The sequence below is a fragment of the Drosophila albomicans genome, chromosome 3 (assembly GCF_009650485.2).
Source record: "Drosophila albomicans strain 15112-1751.03 chromosome 3, ASM965048v2, whole genome shotgun sequence".
NCBI lineage: Eukaryota > Metazoa > Arthropoda > Insecta > Diptera > Drosophilidae > Drosophila > Drosophila albomicans.
In genome coordinates, this window is record NC_047629.2 from 21,056,209 (window position 1) to 21,073,233 (window position 17,025).

At 33.4% G+C, this 17,025-nt stretch overlaps 3 protein-coding genes and 1 long non-coding RNA gene across 5 annotated transcripts; all 4 read left to right on the forward strand.

Moving 5' to 3' along the window:
- Positions 1–826: 826 nt before the first annotated feature.
- Positions 827–1,965, forward strand: LOC117569133 (elongation of very long chain fatty acids protein F-like). Its single transcript, XM_034250161.2, has 3 exons — positions 827–916; positions 981–1,175; positions 1,240–1,965. Exons 1-3 carry the CDS (start codon positions 874–876, stop codon positions 1,797–1,799), a joined length of 798 nt encoding a protein of 265 aa, XP_034106052.2. The 5' UTR covers positions 827–873; the 3' UTR covers positions 1,800–1,965.
- Positions 1,966–3,119: 1,154 nt separating this feature from the next.
- On the forward strand, positions 3,120–4,034 carry LOC127565537 (uncharacterized). 2 transcript variants are annotated; one of them, XR_007954859.1, is made up of 4 exons: positions 3,120–3,199; positions 3,267–3,417; positions 3,476–3,586; positions 3,649–4,034. It is a non-coding gene; the product is annotated as an uncharacterized LOC127565537 (long non-coding RNA). The 2 variants fall into 2 exon arrangements; XR_007954858.1 differs by having other exon boundaries at positions 3,476–4,034.
- Positions 4,035–5,140: 1,106 nt separating this feature from the next.
- On the forward strand, positions 5,141–6,148 carry LOC117568864 (elongation of very long chain fatty acids protein F-like). Its single transcript, XM_034249751.2, has 3 exons — positions 5,141–5,217; positions 5,281–5,475; positions 5,538–6,148. The coding sequence occupies exons 1-3, from the start codon at positions 5,163–5,165 to the stop codon at positions 6,095–6,097; spliced, it is 810 nt and encodes a 269-aa protein (XP_034105642.1). The 5' UTR covers positions 5,141–5,162; the 3' UTR covers positions 6,098–6,148.
- A 1,729-nt stretch (positions 6,149–7,877) lies between these two features.
- On the forward strand, positions 7,878–9,623 carry LOC117571307 (elongation of very long chain fatty acids protein F-like). Its single transcript, XM_034253381.2, has 3 exons — positions 7,878–8,510; positions 8,580–8,774; positions 8,837–9,623. Exons 1-3 carry the CDS (start codon positions 8,396–8,398, stop codon positions 9,394–9,396), a joined length of 870 nt encoding a protein of 289 aa, XP_034109272.2. The 5' UTR covers positions 7,878–8,395; the 3' UTR covers positions 9,397–9,623.
- Positions 9,624–17,025: the final 7,402 nt, after the last annotated feature.

A 17,025-nucleotide genomic window follows, 5' to 3' on the forward strand; every position in this document is an offset into this window, starting at 1 on the left:
TTTTGACGGGAAAAAAGCGACTCTGGCAACACTGGTGCGCATGTGTGTGTAACATACACTGTGTATGATTGCTTAAACAAAAGCTGTTGGCCAGTGCTTGTCAAACTGTCCGACACTTGAAAGCTTATGTTTATATCTGCTAGTTGAATTAAATTCTTTTCATACTCTACACTCGTTCAGTCGCCATATGGGGTATACTGTGCCCATAAATATGCTTACATTGTTAGAACACCAAAAATTATTATTTTTCAAGCCAAATTTTGAAAAAAATGAGTAAAGTCAGGGATCAATTGAGAGCGCTAACGAAAACAATATTTCTCAAAACTAATAAAGCTTCCTCAAGTTTCACAAATCAAATCCGTGGATAACCCATATTATTACCAATTCTAGAGCTCTGAGAGATTAACTACATACATTTATTATAAAAATAAAAATCATTTGTATTTTGGGTTTTTCTAAAAATCAATTTGTATTCGATATATTCGATATATTTATTTGTCTGCATTAAATAAATTACTATTTTTACTATTACCATATTGGAAACATCGCATTCTAAATATTTTACTTTCCAATGTTCTAAATCTTATTTATTTATGTCTTGACAACAGTTGTGTTATTTTTATTCGCACTTTATTCTCCGTGCTTTCTTTCTATGTTTTAAATAAAACAGCACAAGCAATTGCGAAATTGTACAATATATTCGGAGTATTTGCATTAAATTAATATTCATGTATTGATTTAGAAGGTCAATAAGGTATTATTTCTTGAAGCCTACATAAATAAATAAATAAATCACATATTTAATTATTTACCTTTGGAAAAAGCTTTCGCAGTCGAGTTTTTACTTTCCTAGATCACACATTATTTTTTGAAATGCTTTCGAGAGTGCTTGAGGTATTTTTTCTGCCTGCAGCAGGTAATTTGACTCATTTCTTTAAATTTAATAATTAAATAATTAATTATTCGGTTTCATTCACTAGATCCTGTCGCAGCGAAACTTCCATTTCTGGATTCTGCATGGCCCACTACAATTCTACTTTTTAGCTATCTTGCCTTTGTCTTAAAATGGGGCAAAATATTTATGGAGGACCGAAGACCGTTTAATTTAACAAAAATATTAATTTGGTATAATATATTCCAAGTTATTTATAATTTTCTAATGTTTTCTGCTGGAGGTAAGTATTAAATTGGATTATGATTACTATACAACCCACTATAAGCTTTACTTTCTCATTTTAGTCTACGTCTTCTTAATTAAACCAATATACGACTTAAGATGCATGCCAACTATTGCTCTGGATCATCCCAATAAGAATACTGAAAGAGTATTAGGCTATATTTATTTCATCAATAAGATAATAGATCTTTTGGATACCATCTTCTTTGTACTTCGAAAGAGTTACAAGCAGATTACAGTACTGCACGTCTTCCACCATGTATTGATGGTCTTTGTCATATATTGGGTGGTTAGATTCTACGGAGTCGGAGGACAATTTATGGTCATGGGACTCCTAAATACATTTGTGCACACCGTGATGTACTTTTATTACATGGTTTCTGCGAAGTACTCTGGCCTGAAAGGAAGTATTTGGTGGAAGAAGTACATAACCCTGATTCAAATAATTCAATTTATTATTGTATTGTCACAGTCTGTTTATATATATTTCTTTAATTCGCAATGTAAATTCCCAACGAGTTTACAGTTCTTGATTTCGTCATGTGCTTCTTTATTCATTGTAATGTTCACGAGTTTTTATATTAAGACGTATACCACGTCTCGTCCACAAAAACAGCATTAGCATTCGAAATTATGAAATCTATATAATTCACAGATCTAATGTAATTTTAATAAATGCCAAACAAAAATAATAATAATAAAGATTGTTGATTTTGTCCTACCTATCCGTTATAAAAAAAAAGATTGGGAACTTTGAAGTGCAGAACTTTCAATTTCCATTTTTTGACAATAAAAAATGTGTATGTTAGTTATATGCTAGATTTTGGCCTTTCTGTCTGTTTCCTAAAAATTTTAGTAAATTTTAGTATTTTTTAATATATAAATTTTGTATATTATTGAAATAACAAAGAAAAAATATGAGCTTATCGAATACAGACTTAGAATTTTTATTGACATTTTATAAAAGGCTTAGTACATATATGTTATTTCGTTATTTGGGCGTTGACGTACTAACGCCATTATCATCAAGTTGCCAGCGATAACCAAGCGATAATCGGAAGCGCGAACACTTATTAAGACGTTGGACAACTAATGAAATAAAACCACTAATACTATAATGAATAGCGGAAGAAAATTGGTAGTGATCCTAGCAACTAAATTGGCTGAATAGCTCCGAAGAAACTATTTCAACATTAATTATTCTATATAAAAATAACAACATGCAGTCATTTATTTCTGAAATCTCTTCATTCGAAGTGGGAATGGGTGGATCAAGGTTTATACATACGAACACACTTCACAGCTCTACCCATATAACAGTCAGTATGTCTGTCCGTTCGCCTGTATGAACACCTAGATCTCAGAGAGTATAAGAGATGGAGATATAATTATTTTCCGATAGCACTTGTTATGTTTTCACGCCTACTTCCGCCCGCACAAAACGACAAAAAATGAATAACAAGCGTTAGTTTGAATATAGGTGCGATTTTTGGTACATACATAAAAGCATACATAGGTATTAAGATTCCTGATAAAAGTCAGATCAGATAAATATTGTAAAGTTATTTAAGAAAGACTTTTTGTAATGGGAAAAACTTCTACTTACCACGGGTCTTAACATAATTGCTTTAGCTGAGGAAATCAAATGTTTGTAATCAATCGTTTAATATGCAAATATATTACAAATCCAAAGTTCTTCTATAGAGCAAAGCGCATTTTAAATTGCTCTAAGTGTACTCGCTTTTAGGATACCCCATAAAATCATTCTTGTTAAATTTTGTATTAACATTCAAAATACTTGGACATGTGTATGCCAGCATATCGACATCGTTTGTGATGATATTAACGCAATAACAGGGTGTAAACAGAATATGAATAAACATGACAAACCAAAACATGACAAGCAAAGTCTTCCACTATGAAAATAGTTCTAGCAGTCGTCCTTTTTCCTTTGGCTAAACTGGACGTTATCCATTGCAATGATTTCGAAATTATTCGCCATACTGGATCTGGCACCAATAGGTAATTTAACTTATTCTATTTATTAAAATTAATTATATTTCTAAGATTCTATGTTTTCATTAATTAGATCCAGTCGCAGCAAAACTTCCAATTCTGGTTTGTCTTAAAATATGGCAAACTATTTATGAAGAACCGCCAACCTTTTAACATAACTAAAATAATAATTTGGTATAATCTATTCCAAGTTATTTATAATTTTCTTATGTTTTCGTCTGCGAGTAAGTATAACATTAGATTAATTACCTAACTAACAATATACTCTACTGTTCTTTTTAGTCTACATCGTCTTCATTAAACCAATATACAACTTGGATCGCATGCCAACTATTGCTTTGGACCATCACAATAAGAATACTGAAAGAGTATTAGCCTATATTTATTTCATCAGTAAGATTACAGAAGATCTATTATCTTATTAATGAAATAAATATAGGCTAATGCTCTTTCAGTATTCTTTTTGGGATGGTCCAGAGCAATAGTTGGCATGCAATCCAAGTTGTATATTTGTTTAATGAAGAAGACGTACTGCACGTCTTCCACCATGTTTTCATGGTCTTTGTCTAATATTGGGTGATGAGATTCTACGGAACTGGAGGACAATTTATGGTAATGGGACTCCTAAACACATTTGTGCACGCCGTGATGTACTTTTATTACATGAATTCCCAGCGAGTTTACAGTTCATGATTTCGTTGTCTGCTTCATTATTCATTGTAATGTTTACGAATTTTTAAATTAAGACATATAACACGGCTCGTCAACAGAAGCAGCATTAAGAATTCGGAATTATGAATTGTATATAATTTTAATCTAATGTAAATTTAATAAACGGGAAAAGTGCTTTATTATATTTATTATATTCTAGTTATTATTGAAAATACCAAAGATTAATTCTAGCTTTTCCTATAGACACATAGTAAGAGTTATCTTCTTATTTTTTAATAGCGGGTATAAATATTTGGATCCAAGCGAAAAATCTGAATTCACCTTATTTATTTTATCTTATGCAGTACTTTCAACTGACTTAAACCCTTTTCAGTTGTTTCCTTAATAACTAACTTTGGATACTGACGCCAGTAATGTCGATAACTCCCACTTCTTATAGAGGAAATTAATTAATTATTTGTGTGACACTGTGAGCCGCTTTTATATAATTTTTTTAATTGTTGTTAATTGTTAATATTTTCGATATCACACACTCGAACAAATTGGACTGAAGCGTTCTTACAGTTTTCATTTATTTCAAAAATTGATTGTTTGCAAAAATCCTTTTTGCGGGAACAATAAGTTTATTAATCCTCAAAAAAGACGCCAAAACGCATTCATGATTATTAATTCAACAAACTTTAAGCCTGTATTATAAGTAGTTTAAATCATCTGTTTAATCTTAACTAATCGTGAAATTCATTTATTCCTTTAGGTATCCAACAGCTGCGGCTAATCATATTTGTTTTTTATTCATATTTCCGCTTCCCGGTCAATTCAAATTAAATTGAATACAGTTTTCCTCTATTTGACATCGGACAATTAATTTGTGTAAGAAATTAGCAAATGTGCTAATTCTTCTACAGCACTAAGCGCATTTTGAATAGTTTTGAGTGTGCTCAATTTTGGAATACCCAATAACCCTTTATGTTAAATTATTATTATTAATATCGATAGCAATTTAATAAGTAAAAATATAACAGGCGAATTGAGAAGTCCCTGGCCTGACACATAGATGGCGTTAATAAATTTTCATAAATTATAGCATTTAGAGTAAAATAACTTTTTATTGTAAAAAAAAACCTATTGAAGATATGTATTTTTTTAGGAAATATACAGAACAGTGATCGGGTTTATTTCTATGGCCATAGCTACCCCATTTGCAGAATTTGAAAAAACATGAGTATACCAAACTAAAAGTCGTTCGCAATAAAAAAAGTTCTTGCAGTCGTTCTATTTCCTTTATCAGAACCCGACCATGTGCATTGGAATGCTTTCAAAAGTATTTAAAGTTTTTGATCGGCCCGCCGCAGGTAAATTAATTTAAGATAACTGAAAATATTGCTATAGATAATGTCTTCCATCAATTCTTATAGATCCCATCGGGGCACAACTTCCTTTAATGGGATCTGCATGGCCGGTCACAATTCTGATGCTGATTTATTTTCTAATTGTCTTGAAATATGGCAAAAAATGTATGGAAAATCGCAATCCATACGATATAACAAAGATTATAATTGGATACAATCTTTTCCAAGTGATTTACAATGGTGTGCTATTTTGCTTCTGTTGTAAGTGTGGCACCAATATTATCTTTTATTCTTATACTAAATCTTGTCTTTATCTTTTGCAGTCTATAACTATGTCATTGATCCGATATATGACTTAAGTTGCATGACAATACTGCCTCTAGACCATCCTTCTAAGAATATCGAACGCACGATAACCTATGCATTCATTGTCAATAAGATTATCGATCTACTCGATACTATCTTCTTTGTACTGCGAAAAAGTTACAAACAGATTACCGTGCTCCATGTTTATCATCATGCGCTGATGGTTTATTACACCTGGTGGGTGCATCGAATCTATGGAGTTGGCGGACAATTCATTACAACGGCGATGCTTAATACATGGATTCATACAATTATGTATTTTTACTACATGATTTCAGCCATTTATCCAGGACTGAAGGACCGCTTGTGGTGGAAGAAGTACATAACCATATTTCAAATAATTCAGTTTACTATTATAATATCACATTCCCTCTATATATTAATATTTAATCCAGAATGTAAATACCCACTCATTTTACATTTCATGATTATCAGTATAGCTTTTACATTTCTTGTAATGTTTACGAAATTTTACATCAAAACTTATGTAAAGCCCCGAAATCAGAAGAAACATTAAATCATAAATAAAGATATGATGACAGTGAAATGTGAATCACTCATGCTTGCCTCAAACATTACAATTATGAATTCAATTTGTTCTTCAGCTTTTGAACTTGACTTCTAATGCGATTTCAATTTAAAGTGCAACGTATAAAAACCGTACTTTGACGTCAGACACGGAATATAAGGAAATGCAGTAGGCATTTCATTTAGGTCATTGAATTGTCAATTTATTAGCGTTTAACAACCTAAGTCAAATTAGCATTATCTCGTGTATTTACTCGTTATTTAGACTGGACCAGAATACAAGCTTAAATTCTCAGAATAATTGATATAAAAATAAACAATTCAGAGTCTAATTTTTGGTATGTGTTAAACACAACCAAAGTCTTCTTATCAAAATTACCATCTGAAGCTCTTAAGGAAACTATGAAGAAATAACAACACAAGGTTATAGAAACGAAGATCATCAAAACATTAGGAATTCTTTAGAGTATCCATTAGTAATCATAGATTTATCGCCGATGAGTAATAGGAAGTGAATGCAATTAATTTTTAGTACCTAACAATGCAGATTATGCAATAGTGATTTTGTGTTTGGCGCACAATTCTTTCGTATGCGATTGTATAATTCAATTTCGTTAGCGATAATATATTTTCGATCGTCATAACAAGGTTAAACGTGTAAGAGCGGCCAAGAGAGTTTTCATTACATTTACAAAGTATCAATTAAAGTGCAGCAGGAAAACAGAATTAGAATTGTCTTGACTGAACTGTAAATATACCAAGTTGGAATTCTTTTCGCAGTCGTATTTCTATTGTCTTTAGTGCACCACGTTCTTTAAAATGTTCGCAAAAATAAAAGAAATATTTGATTTGCCACACGCAGGTCAGTTACTATTGTATCTATTTTATAATAAATCAATAAATACTTACACATAAATGATAACTCTCATATATGTTACATAGATCCTGTCGTAGCGCAGCTTCCATTTATGGGGTCCGCTTGGCCTGTGAGTTTTCTATCTGTATTCTACCTTCTCATTGTCTTAAAGTATGGTAAAAAGTTTATGGAGCATCGCAGCGCATATGATATCAAAAAAATTATGATTTTCTACAACTTATTTCAAGTAATCTACAATTTTCTTATGTTCGCAGTGCTTAGTAAGTACAATAGATATTTTACTCCCAATTTGTGTTTAAATTTGGTATTATTTTGTACAGTTTATTTCTATACGCGGGTGTACGATTTAAGATGCATTACAACCTTTCCACACGATCATCCCTATAAGTACGTAGAACGCATGCTATCTTACACGTATGTAGTCAATAAGATGATTGATCTACTGGATACGATATTTTTCATATTACGAAAAAGTTACAAGCAGATCACCGTGCTGCATGTTTACCATCATGTATTAATGATCGTTGTTCCATATTGGGTTATTCGATTATTTGGCACTGGTGGACAATTTGCGTCGATGACACTCTTTAATACACTTGTCCATACAGTGATGTATTTTTATTACATGATATCTGCAATTTACCCAGAACTAAAGGGAAGCTTGTGGTGGAAGAAGTATATAACCAAACTTCAATTATTCCAATTTGTTACGGTTATGATGCACTCAGTTTACATTTTAATATTTAACCCAAGCTGTGAATATCCAAAATTTCTACACTACGTAATACTTTTTTTGGGTACAATATTTGTTGCACTATTTACTAATTTTTACATTCAGGCATACATAAGACCCCAACGTGTAAAACCAAAGTCATCTTAATGTGAAATTAAATAAAAAAAGAGGTCGAAGATCATAGCAGCTCAAAGCAAATTTTATCATTTTATTTAAAGTTTAAGCTTTAATTGCTGTTTAAAAATTGTAACTTTCTGGTGCAATTTCTGCTACATACGAGTATAAAAATAGAGCGGCAAGCAAAATAAAATATTGACCGCCACAACATTCTTAAAGCCAAACTAAACACACATATTTCACACATAGTCGATTGCCGAAATTAGCAAACAGGCGCACTAACATATGAGAAGAGATGTTTATCTGTATTTGCAAAAGCAAGGAGCAAATCTCACTAAGAACTATACTGCTTGCGAGAGAGCAAATCACAAAAATAACAATACCGCTTGTGAGAGAGCAAAGAGGAGTGTGTGCGAGAGCGCTATATTGTATTCTACTCACATGTACACTGACTTACCTTTGTACTGTATAAAAGGTTAATGTGCAGGCTTCCGCTTGCTTTTAAGGTTGGTTGCGAATTATTTATGTGAATTCAAGCAGAGCCTACCGATACTACATAAATGGAAATGTCAACCCAGCAATGTTTAACAAGTCTGATTTCAACCCACCCAGACTACACTTGTCTGAATGAAATGTTTCCTAGGCTTATAGAACTTTCTGATCTGCCTGTGGCAGGTAATGTAATACATTTTAATAATACACATATAACTAATAAAATGCTCTTTCTTACTTGATTAAAAATAGATCCTGTTGCTGCAAAGTTTCCGTTTCTAGGATCAGCATGGCTAGTCACATTTCTTCTTATTTCCTATCTTCTAATTATCTTAAAGTTGGGCAAAAAATTTATGGAGCACCGTAAGCCGTATAATATAAATAATATACTAATTGTCTACAATGTGTTCCAAATGATTTACAATGTTATTATGTTTTGCATGATAGGTAAGTATTGAAAGAACTATTACTATTGAATTATACTCAAATTTAACTTTATTTCTTCGCAGTGTACTATTGTATAATAAAGCCAACATATGATTTCACTTGCATGGAAACATTGTCATTTGACCATCCCAGAAAGAATATGGAACGTGCGTTATCATATGCATTTTTCGTCAATAAGATTATCGATCTTCTGGATACCATATTCTTTGTATTGCGGAAAAGCTACAAACAGATTACCGTGCTGCACGTTTACCATCATGTACTAATGGTCTTTCTCCCATATTGGGTGGTTCGATTCTATGGAGTTGGCGCACAATTCGTTACGACGGCATTCCTCAATACGTTCGTTCATGCGGTGATGTATCTTTACTACATGATTACGGCAATGTATCCGGGCATGAAGGGAAGCTTGTGGTGGAAGAAATATATTACCGTACTGCAAATAATTCAATTTCTTATTGGGATGATCCAGTCGGCTTACATCTTGAACTTTAATCCAGAGTGCGATTTTCCAAAGATTTTTCATGCTATTATAATAATCGGAGGCGCAATATTTGTTGCCATGTTTTCCAATTTCTACATCAGGGCTTACATAATGCCTCAACGACGTAAATTAAAGTGATCTACACGTGAAGTAGTTATTTTTAAATTATTTTCCATCAATCGGACTACATTTTAATCAAAAACTTAACAAAGATTTAAATACAAATATTAGAAATACATTAAAAACTTGTACAAAATGCAAATTAATGTTTTTAACTGTGCTAATCAAATACTGTGCAAAACACAAATTTTGTAAGAAATTTTCAATGTTAAACTAAAAATAAATTAAAATAGAGTATCCATCGCAAATTCTTTGACTCAAATGTTTTTAAAAGTGATTACTGTTTTTTTTTATGTTTTATCTTATTAGTCAGTATTTATTCACTTTATATGTAGTCTCAAAGATGTTCGTATTTCTGCGATCCGTTTAGGTCTAATCTACCTTTTTATTATCTTCAAGTATGACAAAAAAAAGCGTATTAAAGTCCGTAATTCGAATAACTCAATTTTATTCAGTTTACCCATTTTAATGAAAGCAAAACAGTGCGGTATTATTCTTAAAATATACAAAATTAATATACCGCAAAAATATTCAAATATACCAAAGACTATTTTTTGTATACCAGAGCTTACAATATACATATACCAGATTGTAGCGAAAGCAATTAGGACAAACAGACAAACGGTCAGACAGACAGACCGTGAATGTGAATGTACCATCTTCTTCCAGTAAATGTGAATCTTCCTTGGTTTTATAATTCCTCAGGCTCTGAAATACAAAAAAGCCTTGCGAGAATCTAAATTGCTTTAATTTATTAGTGTAGTTGACATCAAACGATGACAACGTAGAAAGTCAAATTAGTTTAATGATATTTAAAATAATACATTTCGAACATTCATGATTTAATTTGAATACGCTTAAGTGTTGTTGCCTGTACATTGTTATATTGCTACACTCTTTTTGCTTGAAACAATGTTATGCGTAGAATTGCGTTGAATAAAAAAGTCGTGCTGAAGAAACTAAACTCGCCTCGCTAGTTTTAATCGAGAAGTGTGTGTAGTTCCTAAAAGTATTTTATGTTTGGTTTTCCATTGTTTTTACAATAGCCTTTCAACTCGTTCACATTTCTTATTTGTGTACGCGCCCTGCTCTGGGGGTTCAAAGCAACATTGCGCCAAGTATCGTGCATAACGCAAATCGCACGCAAAATTTCAAAATGTTTGCAAAAAAAATAAAAATAAAGAAAAAGAAAATGATATTGGTCATTGTGTGTGTACTCTCGTTAACAGCTTTTGCCCTTCACGCTTTTTTTACCAAATACTTTATACAATCACAATAACTACGAATTCAAAATTAAACTACGCACACAGTGAAGCCCCCCTGATGATCAACTAAACTTGTTCCCAACTTTAAACTACAGAGAAGATTCAATACACTAAAAGTAAAGTAAAACAAATAAGAAAGCTGCAGTCGAGTGTGACTACCCATTACAAAATATACCAGATTATCAGGCAAAGTAGCTAAGAACCCATTGGATACTAAAGATGTATTTCTTAAATATTTCTTAAATTTTTATCTGATCTCAATCAGTTTCAGTAATTATAAATACTGTAGTTATTATAATAAGTACCAAAAATCGTGTGTCAAAAATGATATATAGATTTATAGCTCTATAACTTATAGTCTCTGAGAACTGCATCGTACGGACCGACAGAAAGACGGACGTCGCTATATCCTCTCGCTGATCAACAATATATATACTTAATTAATGGGGTCGGAGATGCATTCTTCCTTCTGCATTTTACTTATGTACATTTCCTGCAGGCACAAAATTATAATACATTTCTACCCTAGCGGGTAGCGGGTAGCGGGTATAAAATCATTTAACTAAACAAAAATCAAGTTACATTTCCTGTTTATTAAATTGATGTTTAACTGTGCAACATTTCTTTGCTATTTTTATTCAATTTGATAACTTTCCCACCAGATGCGCAAAAATTCGAAAATATCGGATTTTAATATGATGCGATTATTGCCAGTTGCTTGTTGTTGTCCAAGTATATATAAACTACACACAGATAATAAAGTCGGCATGCATGAAATTGCAACTGGAGCTGCGTTTCGCAAATTTCGGCCACTTTATGTGCCGCTTATGCAACATCAACGTCAACGTCGACGCCAACATCGTTATGCTTTATCAACAAAAAAAAAGCGACTAACACGATTTCGCCAAGATAGAGAAAGAAAGAGCATCACCACTCACACAGAGTGAAGGAGAGAGCGAGAGAGAGTGAGAGCAAGAACCTGCTTGATTGCACAGCAATGTTGCAAAGTCTCTGTGGCGAACTTGCCACACACATAAATTTTATCACGACGCTCGCAGCGTATTTTTTTGTGATATCTGTGTCAAAGCGTCTGCCAGCTCAAGTGTGGGTTGCTTTTTTAGAGAATGATGAGGAGTGTTCCACTGGCACATCTGCCTTATGCTTCCAATGAACACAACAAAAATCAAATCACTTTACATAATCAACGTCAAAGCACTTGTCAAATTGTCAGCCTGACAATGGACATCACACAACACACATGACACCAAATGGATGGCGACAACAACATCAAACATCAACTATAGCTTAGATAACATACTGAGTGTATAAAGTGCAATTCAGCGTATGATTAACATTAACAGCAACAACAAGTGAACGAGTGAGAGTGCGTTTTTAAATAATTTACACCAAACGAACAGCAACAATTAAGCGTGCTCCAACTGTTAGCAAAGTGACTAGCAAATACCCTACAAAAGTAGATTACTTTATTTGCAAAACTATTTCCACTTCTAGTTGTTTATACCCCTTAAGTGACTCTCTGACTGCTGCGTATATGTAACAAAGCGCAAAACCTATGAGCATGAAGTGCGCCACATGACCACAAGCCACAAGCTGTTGCCCGCATCTCAACGCATCGCATCGCGTATACGCCATGCTGAACGGCTGCTCATTAGGCGCGTCCGCATTTGTGGCCTGTTTACTTCGTGTTGTTGTTGCTCTTGTTATTTTTACTAATTTCAATGCAAAGTTATGTCAAAATAAGTAGATGCACACACTCGAAACATTAACGAAATTTCACTTCGATTCGAATGTTTCGATGATTCGTCGATGGTTTAGTTAAAGCAATCGCGAGCGCACCCACAAAACAAAACAATGAATGAAATGCTGCACTTGAGATCATCACAGTGACAGGGTGAAGGAGCTGCGGAAAGTGTTGCAAAATATGTATATCTGGATTTTGGGACTGGGGCTTGGCTCAGTTTTTTGACCCGACTCTAGCACGATTTTCAATGAATTTGCGTGACTTTTACTTGCCGCATGCCGCAGCGTTGATCTATGGAACTGTGAATTTGGCTGGACAGCCAACACTCAACAACGAGAAGCAGCAAACAGCAATTGTCATCGTGATCTACTCACACTCGTATTGCCATTTTCAATTACAATTTCAATTTCCGGCAGGCACGTAATCGAAATTACATTTTGATATTTTTTTGGCAGTGAAATTTGTTGTGTGCAGGTTTTAATGCTTTTCTCATCGAGTTTTAATTATTTGCCCAAAATCAAAGACACACACACACACACATTCGCACGATTATTAGCTTTCGCTATAAGTGACAGGTAACAGGTAACATCAAACAGGTAACACAGCAATGAAGTACCAGCTAAGCTAAGCTGTTTACTTACTGTTCCCAGTTGCAGTTCCATTTCCACTTGATTCACACATTGTTGAACCTACTTACAATTAACATGTCAGTCCCAATTGAAGACCACTCCAAAAGCAAAGCAAGGCAAGAAATGTGTGCGTAAATACTGGAAAAGCTACGAACGAAACTGAGTTCGAAATTGAAATCGAAATTGAAATTGAAATGCGGTGCAGTCGCTGCAACCCATCTAGGGAAAGGAAAGTGAAATTATACCCCGCACCTTGCGCTTGCTATGATGGCTTTTCGATTCATTTGTTTTCAATTTCATTTGCTGTCTTCGAATATATTTCTAAGGCCTTTTAATACGCCACATGCATAATTATTATGCACTCACATAAACACTCACACTAACACACTCAGCACTCACATTAAACACTCAGACACTCACACACTCACAAATTGGCGGCACTGGTACAAGGCCTATGCTATGAGATATTACGAGCATTCAGTGAAATTGAAAATCATTTTGAAAGCGCTTAAATTATTTGCTGCCCCGACAAAACACACATTCCATGCCACCGTTTACGTTCAAAGCAAATGTTTTGCCACAGTTTTCTGGTCAACATATTACAAAATTTTAATTGCAACCAGGCTACAATGAAAACTGGCCAACGGACAACGGCAAACGGCCAACGGAAGCGGCAATACTCTCAAATAATACTCTCAACCATTGTGTATAATTAAGAACTGTATAAAGACAAAAATCACAAAAATTGATTGTACAGTCTTTCTTCAAGACTCATAAAACAATTTAAACAAAATACGGATATATAAACAACAGAGAAAATTTAAAGATTTTATTTATACAAAATATAATTGATCACATATAGATATCCCATATTTATTGATTCTATATTTTTTTATGTTAACTAAAGAAAATGTTGAATACGTACATAAAAACTGAGTATAGTTATAATTATTTTCAAATGTAATAGAAAAAATAAGAATGTTAACTAAATATATTTTTTTTAACTATTGACACAAATGAGAATAAACAAAGAATTACAATTTTCTTGTTATCTTAAAGAGAATTATTAAAAGTATTGCAAAATTTTACTATACAATTTACTCTTCAACCATAAAACAATTTAAAGAACTCATTAATCGTTCTTGAATTATTTTGAAAATATATTTGATCAAAAAAGATGTCTTACTGAATACATTATTATATGCCATAAATATTTTTATAAATCATAGATTATTTGTTAATTAAAAAAACATTAAAAACAATGTTGTTGTTAAATACCACATCGTTTTTGTAAATTAATTGTACAAACGAAAACTTAAAAAAAAATACAATTTAATTAGAATCTTAAACTGATTGTATCTTCTCTATAAATTAACAAGAGAAAAAGTGAAAGATTTACTTATTCTAAAATATACAAAATAGATCAAAAACGATCGTTTCGTAAATGTTCATCATTATATTGAACATATTATATATTATTTTAATTTTGTCTACAAAAAATAATGTTTAAATAAGGACAATTCTACTAATATCGTAAAATACACCAATATTTTAACTGAAATAAAATTAATTCTATTAAATTGCAAACCATGCAACAAAATCAACCCTACTCTTTGTTAGTGTATAATAGTGAGCACGAGAGGTAAATAAATATTTCGCTAACCCAAATCTGAAAACATAAGGAAGGAAACCAACAAATCTCCAGCCGCTTGGTGCCTAATGTGGTGGCTCTTGTTGTGCTGCTCCGCATGTGATGCCATGTGCGGTGTCTCTGGGGCGCACTTGTAATCGTAATCCAGTTTACACAGCAGCAGCAGCAGCCACAGATTTCGACCACATTTGACCAGCAGCAGCAGGAAGTGTTTCAAGAGTCCCATATACACTGGTGCATATATGGCGATCCACGGGCATTTTTGGCACCAGCAGCCGGAGGGGAAAACGTAACGACAAAAAAGTAGTTTTAGCTTCTTGTGCCTAAAGAAAATAATAATAAAAATTGCAGTCGGCACTCGCGATGTCTCGATGCGTCGTCGATGCGTCGTCTCCTGTGCCAAATCTGGTCTTGGCCAGTTGCCAAGTTGCGTAATAAACGTCAGATTTAATGTGGCAGCAGTGCGTCTACCTGCGTCATTGTTGCATCAGCGAACAGACACCGCAAGTCGCAAGTGATGTTTATAAATATTAAAATTCTACAACGGACTCGAAATAGTCGAGCAAAACTGCGACACATTATTCAATTAGGTTAGTTTGACGATGGTGGGAAAAGTTAACCGAAAAATTTGACTTGCATATTATGCAAATCTTGTTAATCTTTTTCCGCATACGAACCGAGCTTGGGAAAAGCAGCAACCAACATAAAGGGGGGGCTGAAGGTCGATTTGGCGCGGCACTTGACGTAGACTACATTGCTATTATTTCAGTTGTTGTTGTTATTGTTGTTCCGTTTGTTGTGGCATTTGGCATCGCCTTGGGCGTGTGAGCCGGCAAAACAACAACGAACTCTGCACATGCAACGACATCAACGACGACAACGAACTGCAACTGGCAAATGGAGAATTACCAGACGACTGAAAAACACCTGTGAAAAGGTCAACTTGACTTTAATTGCTGATCACGTTCGATTCTCAGTTGGCAGCAACGAGAAAATGAAAGTGCTTGATTCTAGAGACAATGAATGGACTTCGATCCGCATAGATCCGCAGCGGAAGTGACTGTAACGCTTGAATGCCCACCGAGACCCGTACATCATCAACGTCTATAGACCCAAAAATTAATCACCTGCATAACGCATAACTTTCAGCTGGAAAGTGACAAGCAATCCTCCTGGCTGCTGCTGTTGCTGGCACCACCCATAACTCAAGTCACCAGAGTCGCCGCTCGTTCGTTGACTTTTACTTTGCGCATTTTCTTGACAGGTTTCGAAGAGGTTGAAGAGACAACTTTACTCCGTTAGTTACTCGCAATTTGACAAATTCATTTGCATACACAACGTCTAATATTTGCCATCTGTACTATATGCTAATTAACTTCATTTCCACGATCCATTAAAGTCTCAGTCTCAGTCTGAAAACAATTGCAGCTGCCTTCGAGCGGAAGTTAGCCAAAAATGCAAAGTCTGAGAATCTTTTAATTACCTTATAGAAAATCTTCAACAAAAACACAAAACATGCAAATAACGTTTAAGGCCAATTTTTGACATAACAAAGAAACGATAACGAGCCGGTAATGAAGGTTGTAAACACTGGGCAAACACTGCGTATGAGTAACTTCGATCTTTTGTATCCATTGTACGCAACAGATTTTCCCTCGTGCTCGACATAATTCATATAATAATACAAAATCAGTTCTAGGTTATAATAAAAAGAGTTAACAGTGTTCTACCTATAACTCTTATAATATTGGACAACTTCCCACATTTGATACAAATAATTCATACAAAAATACAAAATCAGTTTTAGAGTTCTATAAAAGTTTAAACTACTGTTATACCTATAACTTCCTATTTTATATTCATTTGGCAGATATAAAATAAACCATTTTTTGTTGTCTAATTCAAATTATGAATTTTGTTTTTATGTTCTAACTTTATGTTCTTAATTCAATGAAATAATTAAAATGTGTGAATTATAAATAAAAAAGCTGTTAATTATTTTATAAATTCAGAAAATAAATAATGTTAGAACGTAAGAAGCTAATTCGCTTTGCCGGAACAGAATTTATTTTTACTTAATTAAAACTAAATTATTATTTTTTTGCTATCAATTTAATTCGTTAAGAACCTTAACTTCGGATTTAAAACTGAAACTATTAAATTTTACTGCCCTTCGAAATCTGTTCTAAGCCAAAGACATTTTAAATACTGACTTACCCTGATGAATTTCATAGATAATTGGCGGTGCCCTCGGCAAGGGTCCGGCAAAAAAAAAAAGCACAGAAAAGACTGAAAACAATTTAATTTAAGACTCGCACACAATGGAATTTATGTAACAGC